General features: G+C 51.2%; 1 protein-coding gene across 1 annotated transcript in view; it reads right to left on the minus strand.

Moving 5' to 3' along the window:
- Positions 1-20,465, minus strand: part of DYNC1H1 (dynein cytoplasmic 1 heavy chain 1) — a 1,397,843-nt gene that overhangs the window by 54,337 nt on the left and 1,323,041 nt on the right. Inside the window, exon 76 of the mRNA XM_085626346.1 lies at positions 14,497-14,665. Within this exon, the coding sequence (XP_085482472.1) occupies positions 14,497-14,665 (169 nt within the window). The remainder of the gene's footprint in view (positions 1-14,496; positions 14,666-20,465) is intronic.

The following is a 20,465-nucleotide window of genomic DNA, read 5'->3' on the forward strand; positions in this document are numbered from 1 at the left end:
ATTGCTGGAGGGATGGTCACCGAAATTCCTTTCGTGGTGGGGCAGGGCGGAAACTCTAAAGATGATGGTGACTCCACTGGTGAACTATCTGGCTAGTATGCTTCCGATGACATTTTCGGAGGCCTTCTTGACAAAGGTGGGGAGGCTGTTTGGTGAGTTCCTGTGGCAGGAGAAGAAGCCTAGGATATCAATGAAGAAACTTCAGTTATCAAAGGGCAAAGGAGGCCTGGGTCTCCCTAGCTTCAGGGGCTATCAGAGTTTCTCTGCAAACAAGGGGCACAGTGGTTGACTGAGGGTGCGGACTATACTCCGCTGTGGATCGGTATCGAAAAATCCCTAATTGGTGATGCCCCTCTAATGGCACTGCTCTCAATGGACCTTTCCCACCTGCCTCATTCCAGATACATTTTACTAAACACAGAAGAGCACTGTTGAGGCTTGATCAGACTCATAGAGTGGGGTTGCTATGGAGGAAATCTACCTTGGTTTCCTTATGGTATAACCCATCACTAAAGATGGGAGGGAAACCCATACAGTGGGAGAGTTGGTCCAGGAAAGGAATTAACCTAGTGCGGGATTTATTTGAGGGGGGACACCCGTTGCCGTTTTCTTCGCTTCAGACAATTCACAATCTGTCACCAATGGACTTCTATGACTTCTTGAAACTCAAGGTTGTTTTGTCTCCTCGCTCCCTCAGCACGGCAGACCCTTGGCTTAAGACCCAGGTTCCGCGTTTTCTGAAATCAGGTCATTTTGTTTCCAAAATTTACAAATTACTCCTTCCTGAACCGAGCAGGGCACATAAGAAAAATTAAGTTAAGTGGGAATCTGAACCAAACTCTACTGGTTTAGTATTTGACTGGGGCCTGATACATGCCGCTGCCTTAACGAATAAGATCTCACCGATTTTAGCCCAAACTAAGTACATGCTCATTAATAGGACATACTGGACGCCAGAAAAACTTCATAAACTTCACTTGAGGGACAGTCCGATATGCTGGAATTGTGATGTGGAGGTGGGAGACCTAACGCATATGTTATTTGGTTGCTCCGCGCTGGGACCGTTCTGGAGGAAAGTGTTTGACTGCATAGATCATATTCTTAATCTCAAGTCTAAAAGAGAGTTCGTCTACGTGCTACTGGGAGTGTTGGATCACGACCTACATAATGACAATGATCGTCAGCTGTTAGATGTTCTGCTTACCTTAGCTTGCAAGGTGGTGTTGTGTAAGTGGAAGAGCGCATCTGAGGTATCATTCAGGGTCTGGCAGGAATGGCTCTCGTTTTTAAGAGGAGCAGATAATCCAGCTTTGCACTCCTCCCCATGGCGTGCTCCTCACAAGAGGCTATGGAAGGCCCTAGACAGATCTGCATTTTCATTTGACCCACCCTGAATGGAAGATAAGGATAGAGAAGAAAGGGCTACACACACAGGTAACAAGGCACAGGCTATCAGGGCGCCCTATCACACTAGCGTAACTGGACAATGATGTGCTGTCCGTGGTACCATGACATATTTCAGTCTTTCAGTCCTTTTACTTTTATTTAACTTCACATGGTATAGCTAGTCCATGAGTTAGTCAATGTTCTCTGATGTGAGGCCCTGACGTACTGTTCAGTTCTAATGATCTTATTGTTCCGATTGTGAAGAGTTTGTATTCATATGTGTCTGGAATGGATGTGTACCATCTACAGACTCACCAAGCTCATGTACTAGCTGCTTGTTATGTAACGAGATTTCATGTGTCATTTATTGTATGTCTTGTCTTTTTTCTATGCTTTTTTTTCAATAAAAAAGATTTGAAATAATAAAAAAAAAAAACCTTGCAAATTCACTGAAAAAACCATAGGTTTCACACACGTTTTAGTTAGGAATTAGCTTTTAAAAAACCTTGCAAATTCACTGAAAAAAAACATAGGTTTCACACACGTTATAGTTAGGAATTAGCATTTAAAAAACCTTGCAAATTCACTGAAAAAACCATAGGTTTCACACATGTTATAGTTAGCTGGACATTTCACTCGTACAAAACCATTGAAATTCCCCCGTTATAGTTAGTTCAGCTAACTATAACTCGCGCGACCGCAATCCACTGCTGATGACGTCACATATTACATCCCTGTATTCACTAAGATACAGTTAATAAGTCAGTTATACAATTAATTCTACCAAAAAAACCCATCGAATTTAGACACTTATTTACCCATTTATTCTTCCATTACCTTTAGATATACATATATAAAAAATATTTATTTTTCAGAAAGACACATTCACTGGTGATGTCATCTGAGATGTCATCTGAGATGTCATCAGTGATGTCATCAGTGATGTCACTGGCCATGTCATGAGTGACAAGTTACTTACCTTCGTTAACGATATATCTGTATATACACCTATGCCCTGGGTACCTAAGGTACACTGTACAGGGACTCATAAGGTGATCCTTCCCAATTAGGTTATGTACCTAAAGTGAATAGTATGAATTTAGAGAGAGAACAGCTGGGCTGTGTGTACCTAGGCCTACCAGGGGCTGCAGCATGTATTATGCCACCCCTGGCTGGCCTCCCATCATGACACAACTGGCTGATCACTCAGCTGGGGCAAGGTCGTGTAATCACCCCTTGCTTTGGTATAGTATTCCTATACCTACCTTTATATAGACACATGGGTAACCTGTAAGCCACTCCTATGGCAGGCCTTAACAATCCTGGAGGCAGAGTGCTTGGTAATATGCGAGATGGTGCTCTAGCATGAGCTGAGTCTGTCTGCAGCTTTCGGAACCATGTCCTTATAGCTGTTCTATGATATGGCCTACCATATACTCTTAAAGGGCCTTATAATCTTAAACGGTTATGGTAACTATGGTTTGGCTTTATCGAAACATGTCGTGTAAGGTGTCTAACACTTTGGAATACTACCCCCGCACCATTTCTGGCGATGAGGATAGTATTCCCCCCTTCTAGAGGGAGAAGACATGTTAAAATCCTACTTACCCGGTTAAAGTTAACCAGAGCCCCAGCATCACAAAATGGATGCTGCTGCCACAGACACAAGTCTGACCTCCTGCTGTTGGGAGTCCTTCCAGCAAGGGAGGCTTGGACAATAGGTTTCCTGCCTTGGGAGGTGCTAGCACCACCCCAGACAGGACTTAGTGTATTGGGGCAGGGAGGGATGAAATAAACGAGACACTGCCAGGGGCACACAAGGTGTCCCATGCATAGCCCGGTTCAAACCGGTGCTGGGACTCTCCAGCCCCAGCCCTGGCGCGAAACTGGACAAAGGGAAGGGGGTGTAACCACCCCCCTCCCTGGTCCGACCCATACGAGGGACCTAGCAGGTAGTCCAGCCCCCCAGATTAGTATAAAAGTGGGAGCTGAGTCCCTAGGACTTTAGATTATCCTGAACTGAAACTAGACACGAAACTCTGGACCTTCGACATTCGACGACAAGAAGACTGAAGAATCTCCCTTGTGGCCAAGGAGTGGCCACCCTGTGCAAACAGGCACCACCAAGCGGCCTGCCGTTTGCTTTGCCCAAGTTCTACGAGGAACCGACTGCAGAGCCCGACCAGCGCCTTGACTTCCAGACTTCTCCGACCCTGATCCACATCCACAGCAGAGCTGAGATCCGTGGAGGCGACGAGAGACGTGGGACCGGCTACCTGGGAAAAGTGGCGAGTATCTTCCAGCGCAGCTTCTGAGGCATCCTCGAAGTTGTGCTCTGGGGATTGAGAAGCCCCAACCCCGAGCACCATCTCCACCGAAGATCAGCCCTCCACACTCCACGAGTTCTGCGTGGGGCCCTTCTGCATTTTCCTGCTCGACGCGTCTGTCCGGTTGCTGGCCCGTTGGCTAGTAGCCTCAGTGACGACGAACCCTTAACTTTCCACCGCTGGTTTGGCTCCTCCAGACTGGCTCCTGCTTCCCTGTGAAAGAGAAGCACCTCAGACCTTCCTGGTCTGCACCTGAAGCGAATTTCGATTTCTGCGTGGGTTGCCTTTGCCAAGGCTTGTTGACTCCAATCGGGACGTCGACTCCGCCATCAGCAAGATCCTTCATGGGACAGCTCGTATCCTGGTTCTGGTCGTCCTCGACGCGTCCTGGTCCACGTGGCTGCAGAGAAAAGCTTCAAGACATCACCTGTGTTCTGCACGACATCGCCTGGTTCCTTCCTGGTTCCACACGGTCACTGGCTAGTGACCCAGACTTTGTCCCCTCCGCTTTCAGGTGTTCTTCCTTCAAGATCCATCCTTGGGTCCACCGGACATCTTCCTCCTGGTCGCCCGCCAGCATCTTTTCTTCAGGCATGAATAGGATCCAGCGACGACACCCGACACATCTTCACACCTATGCACCCGTCTCCTGTGGGTGAGATAACGTGAGTACTCCGGTGCTCCAGTGGATATTGACTATCCAAGTGTCTAAGTCTTTAGTTGCTTCCTCCTAGTTACTTCGGAAGTGTCCTTATTCTTCCTATTTCTAACTACTACATTCCTATTGACTTTAATGTAACCTGCGTGTGCGTCTCCACACCGCACACGCTTCCCGTGGGCCTCCCACTTCCTAACTATTGGTAGTGTAGCCCCAGCGATTCCCTAGGCCCTAGGCCTACTCCCTGTTCGTGACGTGGTACTTATACCACTCTTAGTATATGGTTTGCGTGGCCCCCGGGCCGAACTGTATTTTTCCTGTGTAACTTAATGTATGCTACTTAAGAAATTGTTTGTACTTAGACCTCTGAACTCATAAAGAGTGCTGAGGGTATATGTTAGAATAAATACTTTTATATATACCTGGTGTGGTGTCCGTTCGGATGGTATTCAAGGGATTATGATGGTATAACAGCTGGCTTCACATGCCATACAGAGTTTAGCCTAAGACTGCTCTTGTCCATGCTACCACTAGGATAGCTGGTCTATAAGGTTGACTTTACAACCAATGAACATAAGGGTTGTTTGGACTGATACAGGGTGTACACTAGAACTAGTGACATCATATATCAGGCCAACTTCTCACAGGGTCGTCTCGAAGGGTAGGGAGTAGCCCCTTCTGGCGATTTGCAGCACCCACCTGTCCGAAGTGATGGAACGCCAGTGGAGCAGGTGATGGCGAACTCTGCCGCCCACTGGCGTGGAATGGGCCTGAAGGCACGGACTAGGAAGGCTTTGAGGCGGATGCTGCTGGGGTGGATGTGGCTGGACCGGTATGTTGATCCCCTGTACCGCCTCGGCTGAATCCACGTCCGCGCGGAGGATGGTTCTGTGGCCTGTGGCTAGGCGGGATGAGGGGGCGCCCCTTCCTTGGCCACGAAAGGGGTGAAAAGCGGAAGTTTGCGGGCGCGGGCCGAGAGACCCAAGGACTTGGCCGTAGCCCTGGAGTCCTTAAAGCGCTCCAGCGCACTGTCCGCTTTGTCACCAAAGAGGCGATCGCCATCAAAGGGCATGTCCATGAGGGTGTTCTGGACATCCCCGGAAAAAGACGCGGACCGCAACCAGGCGTGACGACGAAGCGCCACCGTGGACGACATTGCCCTGCCAAGCGAGTCCGTTGTGTCCAAACCACATCGTATGGCATACCGCGCTGCGCCCCGCCCGTCAGCAAGAGCCTGGGCGAACCGTGTCCGGGCCTCCTCCGGGCACAGGGGCAGCATGTCCTCCACCGTATCCCTCAGAGAGTGGGAGTAACGGTCCAAGAGACAAGCGGTGTTAAATCGACCACAGCCCTAAACTAAGGGAGGAGAACAGCTTTTTGCCAAACTGCTCCAGTCTCTTGGATTCCCGATCCGGGGGAGCGGACGGGAAGGAGGTCTGGAAAGTAGAGGCCTGGATGACCAGGCTCTCAGGGATGGGGTGTTGGGACAGAAAACTGGGGTCGCCCGGTGCAGGGCGGTGGCGTCGGGCCACGTTCCGATCCACAGGAGATACTGTGGAGGGCTTGGACCAGGTGCCCTTGAGAACGTCAATCAGTGCTTCGCTAAACGGCAGCAGAGGCTCCGAGGAGCTTGCTGACGGTTGGAGCACTTCAGTGAGGAGGTTAGTCCTCACGGCCACAGTAGGTAGCTCCAGCCCAAGGGCTTCGGCCGCCTTACGCAACGCCACAGAAAAGGTAGCACCTTCCTCCGAAGCCACGGTCGGAGGAGAGATGAAGCCAGTGTCAGGGGAGGTGTCAAGGCCACTGGCATCCCCCAGCTCATCTGCCCGGTCCTGTGAGAACTGACCCTGGCGGGCCAGAGGGTCATCAGACCCCTCCCAGTCGCCACCGTCATCAGATTTCTGATAAAAAGGGGGAATGATCGAAGCCGGGCAGAAGATGAAATGGTCACCCGGACTGGGGAACGGCGTCGTCCGGAGACTGCGCCGGGGGTGTAACCGGTGTCGACGCCAGCGGAGGAGGCGTCGTGAGGTCGACCGGCATCGACTGAGATCCAGGCCTGGATCCCACAGGGACCTGCGGCGTCAGGACTGAAGTCGACGCCGGAGCCGCCGGCTCGCTAGGCCCCCCCAGTCAAGCCCGCGGGGCCCGAAGGCGCGCCGGCAGGCGTTGACGGCGAAGCCAGGCCCCTCATGGCCGAGAGGAAGGCACTGATCACCGCCGGAGTCGCGTCAGTCCCAGGGACCAGCGGTTATGGGGACGGACGCGACTCCTGCGGCTCCGCGGGGGTGGTACCACCCGGACCCTCGACCGAGTCCCGCGCCCGGCGACAAAGGAAAGGGGGTGTAGCCACTCCCCTTCCTGGTCCCACCCATAGGAGGGACCTTGCAGGTAGCCCAGCCCACTAGCCCAGTATATCAGTAGCTAGCTGAGCCCTGCTAAATTAGATTAACCTGAATCTGCAACTTGAACAGAAACTCTGGACCTTCGACATTCGACCTCAGGAAGAAGACTGAAGAAATCTCCCTTGTGGCCAAGGAGTGACCACCCTGGGCAACCAGGCACCATCCAGCAACCGCTGCTTGCTTTGCGACTGAATCCTACGAGGGACGACTGTAGAGACTGACCAGCGCCGAAACTTCCAGACACAAGGGACTCCGCCGAATCCCACAAGCAAGAAGTGGCCCTAGCCAATACACAAAGAGTGTTAAGGGCCCGTAAAGCCGCACTGGTGGAGGTGAAGATATTGCGCCCCCAGGAATCTAACCAGCGGGCGTCCCGTGATGGGGGAGACAACACCGATGGCAGGGAGGGAAAGGCAGTTTGTAAAAGAGGGCCCCTGGTAGAAGGGTGGAGGGAAAGACAGACAGGATCATGTGGCACAGAACGGTGGCGGTGCAGAAGTTGCTGGGGCACCGGGTCCCCCATGGCGGGCCGCCCCCATGCCCCCAAAAGAGAAGTGTGGAGCGAAGCCTCGAAGGGAAGAAGCAGCTCCCGACCACCAGAACCCTGATGGAGGACCTCCAGAAGATGATCCGTGGGGAAATAAGCAGCTGGATAGCCCACGCGCAAGATTACCGCAGCCGTGGCAACAGCCCGAGCGAAGGCCGCACTCTCCTCCATAGGTCTCCACGGCGGGGAAAGCAGTTCCTCTATGGGCGATGGCTGCAAGCTAAGGCGGCCGTCTCCCAGTCCAACCGGAGGAAGGAAAGGCCAAGGCCAGAAAGGGGGAATGGGGACCTAGGAATGGGGAACCTGAGGTGCCTCTGGCAAAGACTGCGGGCGAGGTGACGGCGACGAGCCGTCCTTAGAAGACGCCGGGGAAAAAGCCACGACGTGGGGACCCTTCTCCGGAGAAGATGAAACCAACAACCACAGAACCTCTGGAGAAGAGGGGAAGTCCGAAGACCAACCAACGACCTGACGCTGGCGCCGTAGAGTCCGCAACCGGCGCTGAAGGAGACGCCGGAACGACCTCCACCATAATGCGCGGCGCAGGAAACCGAGGCTGGGTCGGAGCCGAAGCGGCTAAGGAACCCCCGAAAAGGCATCGACTCGACCTCCGACGAGGCAGCCACCTGCGTGGAGGGACAAGGGGGGCCCGGGGACACGCCCCGCCCTGACCCCTAGCCGACCCCGCCAGGGCCAGCAGCCGTCTGAGCGGCGTCACCTCGGCCAACGCCGCCGCCTGCCCAGAGGACCTGGTGGGACTCGAGGACACGCCCTGAGACCAGACAACCTCCCACAACACCACAGGGACCCCTGCAGGGGTTTGCGGCGAGGCAGAAGCGCCGTGGTCCGAAGGAGGGAACCCCAAAGGGCCGCACCCCGACGGCACCATATCCTCCGAACCTGGATCCGAACCGGTCGGTGCCGGAGCCGCTGACGACGCAGAAGTCCCCGCACACGGCAAGGGATCCGCAGACGTCCCAGGAAGAGAAGTAAGAGCCAACGAGGCCTGCAAGGCTGCCACATAGGCCTCTAGCTGGGCTCTGGTCGCCCCCGCACCAGGGAACGGCGGATAGGGTGGCGAGGCACGGGGCCGCACCACCCGCGAAGAACCCACACCCCCAACAGGGAGAAAACTGCGACACTTACCAATAGGTGAGCAACGCCCTTGCGGCCTGAGAAGGACGATGTCAGAGATGGAGGTTCTTGAAGCCGTCCGCGGGGGACGGACATGGCGCCGCCGCCGACCTGGACATGCGTGCCGAAAGGAGTTTCATCCAGCGCTCTCGCCGGGACTTCGGCTTCATTTGCTGACACGCCTCACAGAGGGGGTGAGGATCAGCCGCCGACATCTGGTGAGCGCAAGACAAGCACGTCTTGAAGCCCGAAGGCATTCGCACACTGTTTCCAAGAAAAACGCTCAAAAGCAGAAAAAGAAGGCCCGAAACAAGCCAGGAACACGATCCGGATCCGCGTTGTACGCGGAAAAGAAGAAAACTGACGTCAGCGCACCGGGGTGGGGTTTATGTGACCTTGCTGAGTCGGCTGAGGTGGGATCACCTTTTCCACCTAGGTTTTCCCGCCCATGTGGGGGGTGGGGGGGGGGTGTAAACCGGGGTGGGGGGCTGCCATCTGCTGCAGCAGAGGATAGGGGTTGCAGTTTTCAAAAGTGGCAGGCCTTTGAAGCTTCCCTCTTGAGCACTGTACCCATCCTGGTGGAGGAGGTGACACACCTCTGTGAGAAGTTGGCCTGATATATGATGTCACTAATTCTAGTGTAGACCTTGTATCAGTCCAAACAACCCTTATGGTGATTGGTTGTAAAGTCAACCTTATAGACCAGCTATCCTAGTGGTAGCATGGACAAGAGCAGTCTTAGGCTAAACTCTGAATGGCATGTGAAGCCAGCTGTTATACCATATGTAATCCCTTGAATACCAAATGAAAAAACACCACAACAGATATATATATAAAATAAAGTGTATTTATTCTAGTCAAACCCTCAGCACTCTTTATGAGATTCGGGGCAAGTACAACACAGTCTTATTTAAGCATACATTAAGTCACAGAGGTAAGTAATACAGTTAGGCCCTAGGGGCCACGCAACCCATATACTAAGTAAGTGGTATAAGGACCACTGTCATGGAAACAGGATAGGTCTAGGGAATCGCTGGGGCTACACTACCCTACCAACAGTGAGGAAGTGGGAGGCCCACGGGATTCAGGTGCAGGGTGGAAACATTCACGCGTAATGCGTATAATTGATAGAAATAGTACAGTTTAGAATTAATAAGATTTAGGACACTTCTGGAGTAGCTAGGAAGTCGAGACTTGAGAACTAGACACTAGGATAGTCAATACCCTGATGAGCACCGGAGTACCCAAGTTACCTAGCCCACGGGCTGCGGGTCCATAGGTGTGAACTTGCGTCGGGTTTCGTCGTCGACTCCTATGGATGCCTGAAGGAAAGATGCTGACAGGCAGTCAGTGAAGAGTGTCCGGTGGATCCCAAGGCCGGGATCAAGAAGGAAGGATACCTGCAAGCAGAAGGGACAGAGTCTGGGTCACTAGCCAGTGACCACGTGGAACCAGGAAGGAACCAGGCGATGTCGGAGATTGCAGGTGAAGAGGTGAAGCTTGTCGCAGCAGCCACGGGTACCAGGAGACGTCGAGGACGACTAGGACTAGGAGGCGAGCTGTCCCATGAAGGCTCGTGCTGGCGTCGAAGTCGAACTAGGACTCACCAAGCCTTGGCAAGCGGAACCCACGAAGAATGGAGGACTTGCTTCTGGAGCAGACCAGGAAGGTCTGGGGTGCTTCTCTTTTTCAGAGGAGCAGGAGCCAGTCTGGAGGAGCCAAACAAGCAGTGTAAAATTGAAGGTGTGTCGTCGCAAAGGTTACTAGCCAACAGGCAAGCAACCGGACAGACGCGGCAAGCAGGAAAATGCAGAAGGGCCCCACGCAGGACTCGTGGAGTGTGGGGGGCTGATCTTCGGTGCAGATGGTGCTTGGGGTTGGGGCTTCTCAATCCCCGGTGCACAACCTCGAGGGTGCCTCAGAAGCTGCGCTGGAAGATACTCGCCACTTTTCCCAGGTAGCCGGTCCCACGTCTCTCGTCGCCTCCACGGATCTCAGCTCGGCTGTGGATCAGGGTCGGAGAAGTCTGGAAGTCAAGGCTCTGCAGTCCGTCCCTCGTAGAACTTCAGCAAAGCAAAGGGTAAGTCTCTTGATGGTGCCTGTTCGCACAGGGTGACCACTCCTTGGCCACAAGGGAGATTCTTCAGTCTTCTTCTTTCGTCGAATGTCCAGAGTTTCTGTTCAAGTTGCAGGTTCAGGATAATCTAATCTCCTGGGGCCCAGCTACCACACTTATACTAATCTGGGGGGCTGGGTTGCCTGCTAGGTCACGCCTTATGGGTGGGACCTGGGAGGGGGGTGGTTACACCCCCTTCCCTTTGTCCAGTTTCGCGCCAGGACTGGGGCTGGAGTGCCCCAGCACCGGTTTGAACTGGACTATGCATGGGACACCTTGTGTGCCCCAGGCAGTGTCTCGTTTCTTTCATCCCTCCCTGCCCCAATACACCAAGGCCTGTCTGGGGTGGTGCTCGCACCTCCCAAGGCAGGAAACCTATTGTCCAAGCAGCAGGAGGTCAGACTTGTGTCGTGGCAGCAGCATCCATTTTGTGATGCTGGGGCTCTGGTTAACTTTAACCGGGTAAGTAGGTTTCAACATGTCTTCTCCCTCTAGAAGGGAGGGATAATATCCTCATCACCAGAAATGGGATGGGGGTATTATTCCAAAGTGTTAGACACCTTACACGACATGTTTTGATAAAGCCAAACCATAGTTACCATAACCATTTAAGATTATAAGGCACTTTAAGAGTATATGGTAGGCTATATCATAGAACAGCTATAAGGACGTGGTTCCGAAAGCTGCAGACAGGCTCAGCTCATGCCAGAGCACTATCTCACATGTTACCAAGCACTCTGCCTCCAGGATTGTTAAGGCCTGCCATAGGAGTGGCTGATAGGTACACATGTGTCTATAAATAAGGTAGGTATAGGAATACTACACCTAAGCAAGGGGTGATTACACGATCTTGCCCCGGCTGAGTGATCAGCCAGTTGTGTCATAATGGAAGGCCAGGCCAGGGGTGGCATAATACATGCTGCAGCCCCTGGTAGGCCTAGGGTACACCTATGCCCTGGGTACCTAAGGTACACTGTACAGGGGCCAATAAGGTGATCCCATCCAATTGGGTTATGCACCTAAAGTACATAGTATTAATTTAGAGAGAGAACAGCAGGGCTGTGGGTCTGATTAGCAGGCCCACAGCCACATCTAAGTCGAAAAACAGTAAAGCAAAAAGCAAAAAGTGGGGGTGAACATAGAAAGCAGACCCTACTCTCCTACAACCTCTGCCCAGGATGTGCAGAGTTTATGGTCCCAAAGAGCAGAGGCTCTCGAACCAGGGGTCCAGAAACATGTTTGGTGGTGGCATGCTGCCTACAGCCAGTCTGTGACCACACCAGGGTTGGTAGGTTTTCAGCGGGCACCCCTGAGTACATGGCTCAATATATTTATTTTGAGAGGTATTTATTTATTTTTATTTTACAGAGTTTTATATAGCGCAAACTTGACCCGAATTGGGTATCAGAGTGCTTTACATAGCCCAGTTGCATTACACGAGGACACATTTTTTATTTTTGTTAGGCTCAGGGAGATTAAGTGATTTGCCCAGAATCACAGGATGTTCAGCGTCATTGCCGAGACTCGAACCCAGTTCTCCAGATTTTAGGACGACCGCCCTAGCCGTTAGGCCAACTCCTCTCCCCTTTTGATACCAAACACTCCTGGGTTCAGAGAAGCCATCATGGTGCTGGGGAACTGGAGTTGTAGAGTTTCCAGCCCATGTACTCAATATGGCTTCCCTGGCAATTATAATATCTAAGAATGGACTTTAATACTGTGGGGGCACGTCTGCTCATGCAGATATGCCTGCACCTGTGGTATAGTGCACCCTGCCTTAGTGCAGGAAGGCCTGCTCAAGTGGTGACTTTTCTATACGTTAGGCAGTGATAGTTGGCATGGCACATAGGTAGTGTGCTGTGTCGACTTTGTTGTTTTGTCTGCACCAGGCAACGCATGCTGCAGTGGCAGTCTGCATGGCTTAGGGGAGGGGTCTCTAGGGGACCCTCTTCAGTCCCAATGCCTTAGGTACCATTTACTAGGGACATACAGGAGTTTGAAGGGCCAATTGTGGAACATTTTTAGGGAAGCAGCACTGGCATAGGGCACCTGGTTGGCAGCGACCCTGTGCACTACAGTCGAAACCACATCAAATTCCATGCAAAAAGTGGAGGCTCACCATGTCAAAAAAAGGCACCTTGTCCGCGTCAGAGAGGAAAAGTGATGAGACGTCGTGCGGCGCCGTCATTGACATAAGAGGAACGGCTGCCTGTGCCGTAAGTGGAAGCCTCGGAGGGCTGTGTACCACCAGCGTCGGTAATGATTTCGGTTGTTTGGAGCCAAGCGGCGAAGGTGGAAACCCTGAAGGACTGTCCACTGGCATCAATATGGACATGGCCTCCGATGGCCTGACTGATGCCGAGGGTGAACCTGTGGGCATTGCAACAGTCTCTGCCTCCTGCACCTTCTTGGGGCCCGAAGGTGTATACCCGAAACTCTTGATAAGAGAATAACATTCCCTGATCTGGGTTAGGATCCAGTATATGTTGGGAGGCTCAGGCAGACTCCTTTCCCAACTCTATCGGCGAAGTATGGGTCCGATGCGGCTTGGAACTCTTGCGTCTTGACTTACTGCAAGAGGAGGATGGTGAACGATGTCCACTGGAACGGCCCCTGGAGCGACCCTGCTGACAGTCCCTGGCGTGCGGAGGTGACCGAGGCCTACGTGATCTCTTAGAGGGCTGTGACACTCGTGCTGCCAACAGCTTCATCCGCTGCTATTTAAGCGCCTTAGGCCTGAGCAGTTGACAGGAGTCACATGACACCGGATCATGTTGCTCACTAAGGCAAAACATACATATATAGCGTAGATCCATGGCCGACATCTGGCAGCCATAGGACCCGCAAGTCTTAAAACCAGAGGGCATAAAAACTGCAGTTTCCCTTGATGACAAAAACGTTGAAGTCGGCAAAATAACAGCTGGAGGTACTGCTTCTCAGCATGTTGGAGGGCGTCTTATATAGACTTTGGTGACATCACGGACGTGGTAGACGTTGACAAGGAGTTGCGTGACGTCACCTAACGCGCAGAGGTGCTGCTACTGAAGATTTTTAGGATTCAGTCTGGCGCCTGGGGAGAATATAAAAGTTACGATATCTGTGGCTGGATGTCTCTATCAGAAGTAGGTGCAGCATGGAGAAGTGGTGACATCTCTCCGGGAGTGGCAAGATACCACTTATTTTGATTTCTTCCAACTATAAAATTGTAACCAGTTTTAAAAATTACTTATTGTCCCTGCTACCCTAGAATGCCATTTTATAGCGTAGCTCATGGCTGGTGTTACATGTAGCAAAAGCATTACGTTCACTCATTTATCAACTTCAAAAGGATGACTGGCTAACTCTGGCCAACTGGGACTCAAATCAGAAGTGTAGATTACACAGCATTATTAAATGAAGGGTTTATGGGCCATGTGGCTACAAGGGCCTAAACGTTTCTTCCCTGCACAGTATGTTGATAGCAATCAATCCTAGGTTGTGACTAGGGCATGTCTGAAGCTATATGCTCCAATTGCCAAATAAACATAACAGGAAGAAATGCAAATGGCAAGCAATGATGTCTTAGGGACCCTAAGTTAACAGATAAAGGTGGACCATTTGAAAGAGTCTTATCAGTTTATTTGTAAATATAGGAACATATCCTAGGGAGCTGATCATGGAAATACCACAGAGCTCATTACTTTAAACTGACCTTATATACTGCACACAACATATGTTTGTATGTTAGACAATTCATTTTAATCTATTATAAAGCACCTAATAAATAAACCAGCACACTCTCTTAATACCTTGGAACAGGACTGTTGAATGGAGAATATGTGAAGCAGGCTTATTACTCTTCAAGGCATATTCCCTTGCACAGCCTGACCCTGTTATCTAATGATTGATTAATGTTCAAAAGTAAGCTGTACGATAAAACCAACCTGTAACTCCAAAACTGTACGCATCCAGAACTGCATTTTGAGTAGTTGTAACGCTAACTTGCAGACACAATTCTTCCAGAGACCAGCTGTTTGCTTGGGCAACATATTGTCTTGTGGCAGTAATGTAAGCCTCGGGGACAAACAAGCCTCCAAGCCATACATGGATATTCTATAAAAAAATAAATAAATAAAAAGTTACTTAAGGAGATAAAATTTGGTGAACAATGTAATATTGATAGCAAGGAATTATACACACTTTTTACATAGGTATTCACAAGCATTAACATATCCATGTGAAACATTTTATACTTAAGCTTTTATTGGCATTTGGGAAAGTGGATTATTATGTGGTGCAGTTGTGAAACCTCACCATGTAATAATGCAACAATCTCCATCAGGTCCAGTTAGGTTCTATAATAAAACCCTTAGCTCAGTCCAGGTTAGCTGTGGCAGCGAGCAGTGAGGCTTATTTAAAGGAACACATGTAAATCATTTAGAAGTACCAAAATAGTCAATTAGTAAGAAACCCAACTCAATAAAAATCTGACACCAAGCTGTAAAAATATAGTATATTTTTAGCTTAGGTAGACACCAAAATGACAAAACTAGCAAGGGAAACGGTAGAAATCACTGTATTTCAATCTTCAGAATGCATTTATTCATTGCAAGAAGCTTAGCGGTTTTGAGCCAAAGGGCTAGAACGGTTACTAAAACTCGCTTGGATATGGCACAACAGGTTCGGAGCCAGTCATAGTGACCACTCAGGTACAGGGCGGCAGTTACCTGTCAGGTCCAACAGTCTCAGGGTATTTCCTGTATCTTTAGGTTTAAATCTGTTTTGTCGCATTGCATGTCAAATTAACAGTATACATCATAAGAGGAGCCTCTCCGTTTCACATTGTAATCATGCAACTTCTAGACCCCTTTAAGGAGAGAAAGAAAGAAGGAGAGAAAGAAAGAAAGACAAAAGAAAGAGAAAAAACTCCCCCTCCCAACCAGCCCAATCTCCCCCTCCCAACCAGCCCAATCTCCCCCCCCCCCACCCAACCCCAGTACCACTTGCTATATAGTATATGGTGTCAGGGTTATTATAAAATTCTTCTGGGTGCACTCTGTGATTCAAGTTGCTTCTGAGTCAGCGAGAGGCAGTAACCGAAAATAGCGGGGGCAGGTCAGGTCAGCTCTCTAAATTCCTTAGTCAGTGGGGCTATGAAGGGGCGCCAACAGGTTCTGAATGTTTCGCCCCTGATGTGAGTTTAAGGGTGAGTTATTCCATCCCCAATATGTCCCATAGCCGTCGGAGCCAGGCCGCATGAATCGGAGCAGTGGGTGTTCCCCATAGGGCCAGGATGGTCTGATGAGCGGCCCCCAGCGCTATACTAATCTGACGCCCTCTGCAGGATGAGAGAGGGTAAGTGAGAGGGTTAGGGAGGCCTAGTAAAGTGTGTAATGGAAATCTGGGTAGTTGGGTGGAAAAGTGAGTGTCAATGTGGTCTAGTACCGATGCCCAGAAAGCTGTGACCCCCGGGCAGTCCCAGAGTAGGTGTGTGAGTGTACCTTTTGCCTCATACTGACGCCAGCAATAGTCACTGCGGGCCGGATTCCCCCGATGGAGTCGCAACGGAGTTAGGTACCAGTAGGAAGTGAGTTTACTGGCCGTTTCAGTGCTCACTATGTTGAAGGTGGTGTGTTGGGCTCGATGGCATATATTAGTGCCATTCCTTCGGGGAGAGTTGGCAGCCAATTTCAGATTCCCAGTGCTTCTGGGAGGGGGATTTATACCAGATCGGGCTGGGCTGGAGCAGGACGTATAGCTCCGAAATGAGATGTTGCACAAGTTACTACTTGTGTAACGATATATCTGTAAGAGACATTAGTTAGTGATAGATTCCTTACCTTAGAATATCCCCAGGCGTCAGACTGGAACTGGAAAGTTTCGCTTAGCAGTACCCCTGAGCGTCAGTAGGTGGCGTCGTGCGGCTCTGCGTCAGTCACTGGCGTCGTAAGTGCAGAGATAACGCCATGGAGAGTACTTAGGCCCCACCCATGTGCGCTGACGTCAGTTCTGTACACGACTTTCCGCGCCAGGAAAGCAGTCATGCAAGATACTGACCATTGGTGCAGAAAACTAGGGCCCTAAAAGGTATGACATTAACCCTAGTAACCAGTTCGCAGAACGGGGAGGATGGGTGGGGCGGTAAGGAATCGATCACTAACTAATGTCTCTTACAGATATATAGTTACACAAGTAGTAACTTGTGCATCTGAAAGAGACACGTTAGTGATAGATTCCTTACCTTAGAATAGATACCCCAGCATTACCAACCCCGATGGTGGGTCTGCGAACAAGATTACACCAGAAAGTCACGGAGCACGGAACGGCCAAAGAAGCTGTCCCTTCGGACTTGACTGTCAAGGCAGTAGTGCTTGGTAAACGTGTGCAGCGAGGCCCACGTAGGTGCCTGACAAATGTCCTGCAAGGGAACGCCGCGTCCCAAGACAGTAGTGGCTTAAGTTGCCCTGGTGGAATGGGCACCCAGCCCCATAGGAGGCTCCTTCTTAGCCAATGAGTAACAGGCCTTGATGCACAGAACAACCCACCGAGAGATGGTCCGCTTGTGCACAGCCCGACCTTTTTTGGCGCCCACGTAGCCAACAAAGAGTTGGTCATCCATCCAGAACCGCCGTGTCCGCTTCAGATAGAACAAGAGCGCACGTTTCGTGTCCAGATGGTGGAGCCCCTCTTCCTCTTTTGAAGGATGCAGAGGCGGAAAGAAGGTGGGCAAAGTGATGGTCTGCCCGATGTGGAAGGGCATACCTATGGCAAGAAAGAAGGACGGGTCCTTAAAACCACCTTGTCCGAATGAACAGAAAGGAAAGGAGGTTTGGAAGAAAGGGCCTGGAGCTCACTCACTCTTCTGGCAGAGGTGATAGCAAGCAGGAAAGCAGTCTTTAAGGTGAGAAGACGCAAAGGATAGTTGTGAAGCGGCTCGAAGGGAGCACACATCAAGTAGGTCAACACAAGGTTCAAGTCCCACTGGGGCATTACGAACGGAACTGGAGGGAACATGTGTGTAATGCCTTTCGGGAAACGGTTAACAACCGGAGACTTTGTGAGAAGTTGGCCTGATGTATGATGTCACTAGTTCTAGTGTACACCTTATATCAGTCCAAACAACCCTTATGGTGATTGGTTGTAAAGTCAACCTTATAGACCAGCTATCCTAGTTGTAGCATGGACAAGAGCAGTCTTAGGCTAAACTCTGAATGGCATGTGAAGCCAGCTGTGATACCATATATAATCCCTTGAATACCAAATGAAAGGACACCACAACAGATATATATATAAAATAAAGTGTATTTATTCTAGTCAAACCCTCAGCACTCTTTATGAGATTCGAGGTAAGTACAACACAGTCTTATTTAAGCATACATTAAGTCACACAGGTAAGTAATACAGTTAGGCCCTAGGGGCCACGCAAACCATATACTAAAGAAGTGGTATAAGGACCACGGTCACGGAAATAGGATAGGCCTAGGCCTAGGGAATCGCTGGGGCTACACTGCACTAGCAACAGATAGGAAGAGGGAGTTAATAGACTGAAAATTAAGCCCAGATTGAGCTAACTGCAGCAGATAAGGCAAAATAACATCTTCTTTACAGGATGTAGGGTCAATGTTCTTTGCCGTGCACCATAAGCAGAATCTCTTCCACTTATAGGCATAAGAAGTCCTCGTAGACTGTCTCTTCGCCTCTTTCAAGATCTCCATACAGTTCTGAGGTAGGTTCAAGTGTCCATACTGTACTAGCTCAGGAGCCATGCTGCCAAACTCAAGGACGAGAGATTGGGGTGAACCATCTGTCCTCCGAATTTCGTGAGAAGGTCCGGCCGACACGGCAGGCGCCGGTGTGGTAGAACAGACCGGTGAAGAAGGTCGGTGAACCACCATTGCCTCGGCCACTCCGGAGCAATCAGGATCATCCTGGCTCTGGATTGCGACAGCTTGATCAGCATCGCCGGAATCAGGGGAATGGGTGGAAAGGCGTAGAGAAAGCTGTTCGACCAGCTGATCCATAGTGCATTCCCCAGCGTACCTGGTTGGTAGTACCTGGACGCGAAGTCGCGGCATTTGCTGTTTTCTGCCGTAGCGAACAGATCGATATTCGGAGTGCCCCACTCTGCGAAGACGTCTCTTAGCACGTCGTCGTTTAGCACCCACTCGTGATTTTCCTGAACGAGCCTGCGGAGCGCATCGGCTTGGGCATTCTGCACTCCCGGCAGATGGGTCGCCGTGATCGTTAGGTTCCTGGCCACCAGCCAATTCCAGATCGCCTGTGCCTCCCGAGACAGCGTGCGTGAACGGGAGCCCCCCTGCTTGTTGAGGTAATACATGGTAGTAGTATTGTCCGTCTGAACTAGCAGGGAGTTCGTCTTGAAGGAGGGATGGAACGCCTTCAGGGCCAAGTGTACTGCTTTGAGTTCCAAAAAGTTGATGTGGTAAGTCATCTCCGTCTGTGACCATATCCCCTGAATCTGAAGAGGGCCTGAATGCGCTCCCCAGCCCTGGAGAGACGCATCGGTGTGAGAAAGTGCCATCTTTCTTGCATGGTATGCCCCCACTTTTTGCTAAATTGCTGAATGTACTTCGATTGAGTGTACCCTGGGTTCCTGCCAATCAGGTGCCCAGGGCCTATGTTCCTTCCTTAAACCACACAAACTCCAAATTGGCAAACCCTAGCCACATGTCAGCCCCTAGTAAATGGTACCCTAGGTACCCAGGGCCTTGTGGCCAGGGAAGGCCTCTAAGGGCTGCAGCACTCATTGTGCCACCCTCAGAGGCCCTGTACCCTTACACACACACTGCCCTTGCCGGCTGAGTGTCTGGGTGCAGGACAAAACAAAGAGTCGACATGGCACACATCACTGTGTACCATGCCCATCACCTACACTGCCAAGGCATGTGTCAGCCACCCCTCTAGCTGGGTGCATTACGCCTATGGTGTGGGCACAGGAGCAGGAGCCCTGTGCCCCTACAGTACCCGGGTCCATTCCTGGGCACTGTAAGTGCAGTGCTGTCATTTAAGAGTACATGGTGCTGAGAGCTTGTCAAACACGAGCTCCACAGCACCATATTGGCACCACTGAAGCCTGGGAAGTTTGGTATCAAACTTCTCAGCACATTGAACCCACACTGATGCCAGTGTAGGATTTAATGTACTAAGCACCCCAGAGGGCATCTTAGAGATGCCCCCTTACAGCTAACTTACAATCCACGTCTGCTCTGAGGCTGCCCAGGCTGCCACACAGCAGACACGTTGCTGGACCCCTGGGTGGGAGAGCCCCTGCTCTCCCGGGCCTGCAACAATGCACATCCTGGGTGAGGTGAGAAATCTCCTCCCCCAGGATGAGCAAAGGGAAGCTTCAAAGGCAGGCCGCCATTTGGAGTTTCCCCAGGCCACTGCAACCCCCCACTCTGGCGGGAAGCTGGGCCGGAAACCCCATACAAGGACAGGGAATGTGCCAGCCTGCCCACCCCACCCCTCAGGTGGGGGAGGCAAGGTGAAGCACATCTCCGGGCTCTCGCCATCTTGAAGATGGGAGGCCCTACCCTATCAGGATTAGGCTACTGCCCCCCTCCCACAGGAGAGAGGCAGGATAGGGGGTGTACCCACCCCAGGACAAGGACCCATTGGTCCCTGGCCTTCACCTACCTGTAACGCCCCTAAATCTAGTATTTAGGGGCACCCTGAACCTTCCCTCCTTAGATTCCAGATAGAAAACTACAAGAAGAGCAAGAACAAGAAGGACCTGCCCTGCAGCTGCTAAAAAGAGAAGAAGACACCAACTGCTTTGGCCCCAGCCCTACCGGCCTGTCGACTCTCGAACCTGCACCAGCGCGGCATCTCTCGTGGCCAGCAACCTCACCAACCCCGGAGGACCTGGCTACCTTTTAGCTCTAAGCCCCTG

Source organism: Triturus cristatus, chromosome 9 (assembly GCF_964204655.1).
Source record: "Triturus cristatus chromosome 9, aTriCri1.1, whole genome shotgun sequence".
Classification (NCBI taxonomy): domain Eukaryota; kingdom Metazoa; phylum Chordata; class Amphibia; order Caudata; family Salamandridae; genus Triturus; species Triturus cristatus.